A 9,344-nucleotide genomic window follows, 5' to 3' on the forward strand; every position below is an offset into this window, starting at 1 on the left:
GAAATCACCAAGAAAGAACAGTGAGGAACTTGTGTATATAGTGTATGTATGTAAAGGTACTGTTGTATTGATAATAACCAATAGTATTCGGCTGAATAGTTGATCGATACATCTCCTCTAGTTACCATATACCTTATATATAGCCTTAGGTTATAGAGAGTAACTCGAATATAGAAATAATAACAAGGACGGAAATGAATAAACGTTGACAGCCGTAGATCTTCTGCCATTGGGTTTCCTTTTTATCCTGGCCATTCAATCTGCCATGACACGGCAAGTCCTCCTCCGACTAGTACCTGACATGACACGGCAAGTCCTCCTCTGAGTAGCACCTGACAGGGAAGTGACTGCCGAAGCTCAAGTACGTGGACGCCATGGGGCTCCCCACTGCCGACGACATCACGCACCTCACCACGCAGGCCCACATCCGGCTTGGCAAGATGCTCGCTGACGCATACATCGCCACACTCTGATGATAATCAGTTAGTGTGCCGGCATCATTAGTAGTGTACACTGGAATTCTACTACCATTGATTTCACGGAAGAGTTAATTTGGTGATGATTAGTTATGGGCAAGAGCTGAATAAATCTGCTTTGGTCTGTACTCTGTAGTAGTATTAGTATCAGGATAATTCATGTCAGGCTCCCAAAGGTTGCAACCAAATGAAGGAAAAGACACAAACTCAGAATATTGCTCCCATTCTTATGCACTTTGTAGGAACTGGAACAATCTCATCCGCATTACGATATTACTGTTGTGCGGAAGTAAAATTGTTTGCTCTGGCAAGTCTATCTACCTGAAAAGAAGGCTTGTTGTTACAGTATAACTCTGACTATCTACACAGAAAAAATACAACCACTGTACTCATAGATTGGAATCAGAAGAAGCAGACCATAAGAAACTCTGTTGAGAAAGGCAAACATATATTATTTGCAATGCTGTGGCCAAAAAAAAGGGGAAGGCTCAACCAAGCCCGCTGTGGCAAAAAAAAAGGGAAACAAAGAACTGAAAAGTTACAAAATGTTTGCAAGATGCTTGTGACTATATGGGGTTATAACATGCAAATACATTGATATTCGCAGGGAAGCTGGGTACGTGGTCGAAAACGGCAGGAGCTACTACTCCCGGCGTTCCAATTTACTCGTCGTGGTTTTAGTTCAAATTTGAACTAAAATCACGATGAGTAAATCGGAACGGCGGGAGTACTTTCCAGGAATATCCATTAAGCTAAGCCGTGTATAATAACTACTCCAAACTTACATGTGGTGCTAATTCCATCGTGCTTCGAACCCACCGTCCCTGCTGCTGGCTGCTCCATCGGGCCTCCGCTGTCCCATGGCGCGCATTCTCTGCTCCTTCCTCTCGACTCCATCAATGCAAGTAAATCTCGCTCCCTCTCCTGCATGCCCGCCCACGCCGTCGAAGCACCGCCCCGGAGTGCGCCCTGGGGTCGAGGACGGTGATTGCCTAAGGCCACGGCACGCGGAGCGCCAACCTTCCTCTTCCCCCTCTACGCCCTGTCGAGGAGTATGGCGGTTGGCTGGGTCGCGGCCACGCACAAAGGCAAGATGGGGGCGGATCGACGATTGCCTCCTTCAATTCAGAGGCGGAGACAGGATTTAGGCATTGATAAAAAATCCGGTGCGGAAGAATAAGTATGATAACATTGTATAGTGTCCAACCGCTTGGACACTATACAAAGATCATTATGTTTGCAATGGTTAAAGTTGGTTTCTAAAAATTTCAACAAGATCAAGAAACAACTTAGCTTAATCGTATCATAACGTTTCACTCTTGCACTACAAAAACAAGATTACATTTGAATTAATCTTTATGGTATTTGACACATTTTTCTCTTCATAATTACAAGTCTTAGAATTAGCATCACATGTCACAACCAAAAGAATTAATATTTTAATGTATAATTTTGATATATACAAGATAAGAGTTCAAAGAGATTAGTAGAAGTTGTAAACTAGAAAGTAATAGGCAGTGCTAACCTTGGCTAGTTCGTCACTTGGGAATCGACTAGTATAGCCACTGCACGATCGCTCGTCGACTGTCCGCACCTGCGCTGATCGATTGTGCTACTGCTAGCTGGACAATCGCAAATCATATCATCAATTCCCTAAGAGAAGTGAGGCCACACATCCCATCAGGCAGCGCTTTCAGGGCACTACACGAACCCACATAGAGACTTATCCGGTTGGCCAGATTTCCAAGGTTCCAAGGCAACTTGACCAGATGTTTGCAGAACGAAATATCCAATTCCTCCAGGGACAGCGGAAGTGTCCCCTCAGACGATGAAATGTCCCCCTCCTGGATGTCACAATCTTCAATACGCAAAACGCAGAGGCGATCAAAGCACCCGAGCTCGTCTGATGGCCAACGAACAAGATTGTTGCACCCGCGAATCATCAACGTTTCCACAAACCGAAAGCATTTCCAAGGCATAAGGCGTGATCTAGACAATCCAGACCTTGTGTCCAAGCTGCTAGGACCTCGCAGAGCCAAATACTCTAGTTTTTCAAGAGGTCTTTCACTTTGGATTTGCTGGGCGTCTAGAAGCAACATGGCCATGTCTTCCTTAGACTCCATAGTTAAAGCTACGAGAAATGGCCAAGAGCCCAAACGGATGCACATAAAAATGAAATTGACTGTTGTACCGTGAACTCCAACTATACTCATATCCCTGACAATGGGGATCACTAGAATACTTGCAAGCTTGGGGCAATTTTCTATCCTTAGCACTTCAAGCATCGGGAACTTTAGCAAGATATCAGAAGGCTATCCCACACTATTTTCTGCCCATATCTCGAGGCTTGGTAACTCAAACAACCTCATCCTCTTCAACCTTTGGAAAATTTGGAAAGGAGTAACGTGTCCTCCACCTTCCACATCAAGGCTATTACATAATGTGGTCAAGTTATCCATCTTTTCTATGGACAAAATCTCTAGAGAGACCGAGAGCCATACTACTGGTATACTCTTGCATCATGGGCAGTTTGACATTTTGAGTTCTTTCAAACAGTTAAACATCTCAGGCTTTCTCATCCATTGTGATATTTGTAGACCACCATATCCGCGTATCTCCAAATTTTGGATATTACAATGAGGTTCTAAACATTGGAGCACTTCTTCGACATCTTTAGGCTCATCATGAAATTTTTGGTCCCAAGACAGTTAAATTTTGCTTCTGACTAAGGTTGGCTTCTTTTGCATTCTCCACACTCTTTATCTTGATCAAATTCAATAGCTCCAGCCTATTGCTAAGGTGTTGCAAGTCTTTGAGCTGCTCTATTCCAAGGCCATATCCAGTATCCACAACAAATGTTGTCAATATGTGAAGGTTGTTCATTACACCAAAGTTTGGAGACATACTTCTGAGACTATCAAAACCAAAGAGATAAAGATTGATGAGCTTTCTCAATCCTATCATGTCTTCTGGTAACTTCTGCAGCTCCTTGCAAGCTACGAGCCTCAACGTTTGCAAGTGCGCAGACTCTGAGCCTCAACGATGTCAGACACGGAGAGGTCAAGATACCGTAAATGTTTTGCATTTATGGCCTTGCAAATGGCAATTGAATAAGGGGGACAACGCAATGCTCTTAGTGATGATGATATTTGTAGCAACTCTTTAAAATCCTTGTGTGACAATCCTGAAGGACCTAACAAAGTGCGGATGCATGTTCTTCCTTTGCATAACCCCTTGATTTGTTCCAATTCATCAGCCTTTGAAATTTGCATGTGAAAAACATCTTTTAACAATGCTTTCTGCTGAATCAGTTCTTCTATACTTGCACATTCATTGCTGACTTATTTTGCTAGATCATGCATTAAGTCATGCATTTTACATACTACCATTGTCGAATATTCTAGCACTTTCTTATCTTTGAGGAAGGATCTCCAAACCAACTCATCAAAAATGAATTCTCCTTTCTGTATTAAATCCATTGTTTCCTCTTCTTGTATAAAACCATTTGCCATCCATAGTTCGATCAGACCTTCTACAACTCATAATCCTTGGGGAAAATTGCACATAATGCAAAACATTGCTTCATTTCAGATGACAGGTGTTTGTAGCTTAACTTTAATATGGGCATGACCTCATATTTTCCTCCATCATTATCCCTTATGCTACTTGCTTCAATGCCCTTCCATTCATGTACATGTTTCTTTGAACTCAACAAGCCACCCATTGTCTTGAGAGCAAGAGGCAACCCTCCACATTTGTTGACAATACGCCTTCCAATGCTGACTAATTCTGCTGGCTCCTTCACACCATTGCTAAATGTTTTGTTTGAAAACAATTCCCATGAATCATTTGCGCTCAGAAATACTAGTTTATGGGGCTTAATTGTGCACATTATAGAGGCCACTTGCTTGCTTCGACATGTGACCACTATAACACTTCCTGAGCCACCAACAGAACACAATAGTGGCTTCAATACATCCTCCCACATTATCTTATCTTCATTCCATACATCATCAAGAACAAGAATAAACCTTTTTTGGCCAATGACTTGCTCAAGTCGCTTTTGCAATAGTTCAATGCTGCCATGCAGGTCACAACTTCCATTTGTAGCCAACTCAATGATGGATTTCAAAAGAGCAATTGCATCAAAGTTGTCTGACACGCAGTGCCACATCTTCAATTGAAAGTGTTGCTTGACCTCCTGGCTATTGTACACCATCTTAGCAAGAGTCGTCTTGCCAAGACCTCCCATCCCAAAGATGGGCAGGACCTGCACCTTCCGCTGATCTTGCTGGTTCAACAACAACTTCACCACCACCTTCTTATCATCATCTCTTCCAAAGATTATGGTAGAGTCGTCCAGTTTTGAGTGTGTCTGCTGCCAAGGATGTCGCCGCTCCTCCTTATGGACAGATTTCTCCAGGCCAAACTTGTTCATCTCCTCAACTAACTTATTGACCTTCTCAAGGACGTTCTTGAGTTTCCTGCTCATTTCAAAACGGAAGAGCAACGGGTTGCGGCGCGTGATGTAGCCAAGTACCTTGTGGGAAGTGGACCTGCCGATTTTAGACTGGCGGCGTAGTGCCTCGTACTGGAAGTCGTCAAGCACGTCGTCGGCCTTGTAGGCGACAGATTTGAGCTCCTTCATCCAGCTCTTGACATAGCCATTTGTCATGCTCCTCTCCTTGGCGTTGGCCAGCTTGCACTCGACGGGTAGCAGCTGGCGCTCCAACGTTCCGCGATCATCATCGAGGCCACACACGCGGGTCACCATCCCGACGACTGCGTCTGCAGCCTTGCTGGCCACGTCACGCACTAAAGGGAGAAGCGGCGATTCTGCCATGTTCTTGCAGGCTAGAGGAACAAGAACTGTTGCATATATGAAAGAGAAAAGGAGAGGTTAAGTACCAACAGAACGCGAACAACCTTAAATTCCTCCTTTTATTTTACTTTATTTATAAGTTCCACACTAGCTTAGCCTGTATAGCTCTTGTTCATCCCTTTTGTACATACTTTTTGATTCATATAAAAAAATCCCAGTGGGCCTTTGCCCTACTGGACAACTAAAAAAGCAGAACGTGTCTAAAAAAACAAAAAAACAGAACAACCGGAGAAGAGCGGAACATAATAAGGATTGAGCAGAGGATTCACCTCAACAACGCCCAATTTTTTTCTTGTCGAAATAGGTGAAGAGCAACAATACTGCTGCTCACTCTGTCGCCGCCTCTGTGTTGGTCTGTTGTGTGCTATGAGATTGCGTGGTTGCTGGAGAAGGGATGGAAGGAAATGGAGATAAGATCAAGGAATCCAACAGATGTATAGAAAAGGGCAGTGGAAGGAAAAAGATGGAAAGCGCGTGAGGTTTGGTACATTCGTGTGGAAATATTGTATAGGCCGACAACACTTCCTTTTCACTTAATAAATATTTAGATATCGATATTCAAGCTATGCTCTATGTCTTGCCTGCAACTTGCACATACAAACAGTTGTCTGTACCATGCATCATTTTCCAACTCGTAGATAGGACAATAAGCGGCATCTGCTATGAAGAATGAAGACTTTTCTCACTTGTGTCACTAACGGTTCATCAGGAATATGCAAGAAATTGTTTTCGACCTGTCACTTGCTCTATGATGAAGAAGACAGGAGGCGCGGCACCCGGACCTGGTTATCCTTTTTCTCCTTCTTTTGTTGCTATACATCAGTACAATTGTAGAATATACAACAGAAATTCATATCGTGGTGAATTATTTCAGTGAACCCAGAGTTATGAGATAAGCAGATTTTTGAATTTGAGAAAAGTTATATTATACATGATGCATAGAAAGGATTTTTGCACCAGCTTTGTTCATACTGACAATATTAATTTCTGCTTTTATGATAGTTGAATAATAAATAATTGAGAAGCGACTGAACATGATACCTTAGTGAGGAAACATGCACATCATTTTTTTTAGTGAAGCAATAGTTTGAAAACTGTTTTGGGGAAAAAAGTTTTCTGAACCAACAAAAGGCACACAATCGCAACACCATCTATTGTTTTCGCCGAGGTGCAGATCAATACTCGACACACAACAGAATCATGTAGCCAAAGCACGCATGTAATTAGAGGTTTATTACTTTATTTATATGGGGTGCTGCAGTGCAAGGCTCATTAATCTGGTACCACTGATGCGATGCAGTACTGGCTCGTCTAATGTATCATGCACAATCTGAACTGGGTATATGAAACTACATGCCCTGGCCAATCATGCCGAAGCTGAAGGGCAACAGGGGCAGGTTGGAACTGAAGAAACTGAAGATTCGTCAACCAGCGCAGTGCAAAGCTTCAGAGAAGGTAGTCATCAGAAGAGAAAGATATGGGAGTTGGGGCCCGCAGGTCAGCCAAAGTACTCCAAGTATTCCAGTGACGATGGGGTCAAGGTGTAGATGGAGGGCCACCTGTAAGTGCGGTGTGTTACGCCCCGGACGCAGCGACCCTGGGAGAAGCGCCGAGACCACGCTGAAACGAGCAGCAACAAAACAAGAAGAGAGCAGGCTGAGGAAGTTAACTGACGAAACTGAAACTGAAGAAATGTGAGGCAACACCAACGTGGGAGAGCAACTATTTATTGTTTGAGAATATCCACATGTACCACCGATTGTCCGCAATAATTTCAATTTCGCAACAGTTTAATGAGCTTCATCAGGAATTATAGCAGCCACTCCACAACAGCAGCAAAGCAACAGGAGTCAAAAACAGACATATTTATCCACAACCAAGGCTTGTACAATTGTTGATCCAAACATTTTTGTTTTTGTTTTTGTTTCTCTTGGATACTGCTCCAGGATAAATTGAACACCAGAAATCATATAATAAGGAGGAAATTTCTGTGTGGAATGCATTACCTATGCTAGGCCAAGAAAGTTGTGAAGAGGCACTCCTGCATCACCTCTTTTCATGGGCAAGTTACTGACGAATAATATGCTGCTTGATAAAAAATGACTGAAGATGAACTCCTTTTCCAGAGTGATCCTGGTCTTCACATAATTATGGGTGGTGCTCCTGGCTATATATATTCTAATAAATGAACTGCAGGTCGTCTGAACTGTCACTAAATCATAAGCTAAGGCTGGCCATAGTGGGGGTAACATAAGTAGTATCATGCACTTGGGACTCGCAAACATGCTTATGTGGCAGACAATTAAAGAAGAGAGAGATGGTTATAGTAACATAGGTAGATATCGTAACATAATAAATGTGATGCTACTATGTGTCTTGCATGGCAATAAATGAGACCACTTATGATACTAATCTATGATAATATGCACTATAGAGGTAGCAAGGCCAACTCCACCGCGCGACCCTATCCTGTCCGGCCCGGTTCGTTTGGGGTAAAACGTACAAACCGGGCGGCCCAGCGCGCGGGAGCAAACAGACTTTTGTTCGTTCTGTGTCCGCTTTTGACCCATCCGCGGCCCAAGTTTGCGCCGCTTTTGGGGCGAAACGGACAGCGCGCGGACAGGCGGGACGCGCGCTTGTCCGTCCCTGGCCCGCATGTCGGCGAACAAAGCAAAAAAACCCTGCGGCCCCTTTGGCGCCATTCCCCCTCAAACCCTCCCACGTCCCACTCCCTCCCGCGTCCATGGCCGACGCCAAGCCGAACTCCGGCAGGCTGGCCGTCGACCCGCCCGGAATGGCCAAGAAGAAGAAGGGCAAGGCGCCAAGGAAGCCGCGGTCGGAGTGCACGCCGGAGGAGATCGCCAAGTTGGACGCGGAATCGGCGAAGAGGAGGAGTCGGAGGGTGGTCGCCAAGACCAACGTCGCCACGGCCAAGAGAGCCGCCGAGCGTGCTACGATTGAGGCCGCGCGGCACATGGCCGAGGTCGAGGAGAAGGAGGCCATCGTCATCAAAGCGCACGCCCTTCTCATGGCTGGCATTTGTCGTCCGCCCAGTTTCTCTGGAGGGGTCGTCGGTCCGGCGAGCACAGGGTCGTCGGTCACCCGGCCTCCGCACTGCCAGTCGCGGACCACGCCCTTGTCGCCCGGCTTTCCTCCGCCAAGGCACGACGGCTAGACCCGTTTCGGTGGGTCGCCGGACGTGAGCGTGATCGCGCCGTCCACACCACGCCCCTCGGCCATCATCGACCTCAACGTCACCCCTGGGTCCAGCAGCGGCGGTCGGCCGTCCGTCGAGATGCAAAGAAAGCAAGCACGACCGCCATTTACCGGCACCATGCCGTCCCCCCGCGTCTTGTTCGACAGAATGCCAACACCAACAGCACCGGTCGACGACCCTACTACGACCAGTTCATGGAGGAAGTGATCTACGAGGGTGGTCACGTCCCTGTCTACGACCCCGAGGAGACCCAAAGTCAGTATGGCTGCGGCCAGTTCACTGCCGATGAAGAGGCCGACGACCATGCTGACTACGACCATGGTGACTCGTGGCATGAAGACGATGACATCTATGTCGAAGGTGATGGTGAAGAAGAAGAAAGCAATGACGTTGACATTAGTGGCGAGCCATTGTTCATCGACGAGCTGACACAAAGAGCGGAAGCACAAAAGAAGAGGAAGAGCATTCGCACGGGTTCATACACACAAGATGAGGACAAGTTGATTTGCCAAGCTTGGATGGAGATTAGCCAAGATCCAAGGACTGACGCACAACAAAAGGGTATTGTTTTGGACGAGAGTCCACAAAACATTCCATGAAAGGAAGTTGTTTGAGCCCTACCAATTTGAAAGCAATCGTGGCGTCGGCTCGATTCAAAAAAGATGATTGTTCATCCAACAAGAGTGCAACAAGTATCAAGCCGCATTTGAGAGCGTTCAAGCACGGCCCGTGAGTGGTACCGGCGTTGGGGACATGGTATGCTCTCCTT

The 9,344-nt window shown here is 45.6% G+C and overlaps 2 protein-coding genes across 2 annotated transcripts; both read right to left on the reverse strand.

The window, feature by feature from the left end:
* Positions 1–947: 947 nt before the first annotated feature.
* Positions 948–2,762, reverse strand: LOC123083533 (uncharacterized). The gene is made up of 2 exons (XM_044505556.1): positions 2,002–2,762; positions 948–1,594 (listed from the first exon to the last, which is right to left on the reverse strand). Exon 1 carries the CDS (start codon positions 2,759–2,761, stop codon positions 2,114–2,116), a length of 648 nt encoding a protein of 215 aa, XP_044361491.1. The 5' UTR covers position 2,762; the 3' UTR covers positions 948–1,594; positions 2,002–2,113.
* A 1,246-nt stretch (positions 2,763–4,008) lies between these two features.
* LOC123083532 (putative disease resistance protein RGA3) lies at positions 4,009–5,506 on the reverse strand. Its single transcript, XM_044505555.1, has one exon. The coding sequence runs from the start codon at positions 5,317–5,319 to the stop codon at positions 4,009–4,011; it is 1,311 nt and encodes a 436-aa protein (XP_044361490.1). The 5' UTR covers positions 5,320–5,506.
* Between the last annotated feature and the right edge of the window lie 3,838 nt (positions 5,507–9,344).

The sequence above is a fragment of the Triticum aestivum genome, chromosome 4A (assembly GCF_018294505.1).
Source record: "Triticum aestivum cultivar Chinese Spring chromosome 4A, IWGSC CS RefSeq v2.1, whole genome shotgun sequence".
Classification (NCBI taxonomy): Eukaryota; Viridiplantae; Streptophyta; class Magnoliopsida; order Poales; family Poaceae; genus Triticum; species Triticum aestivum.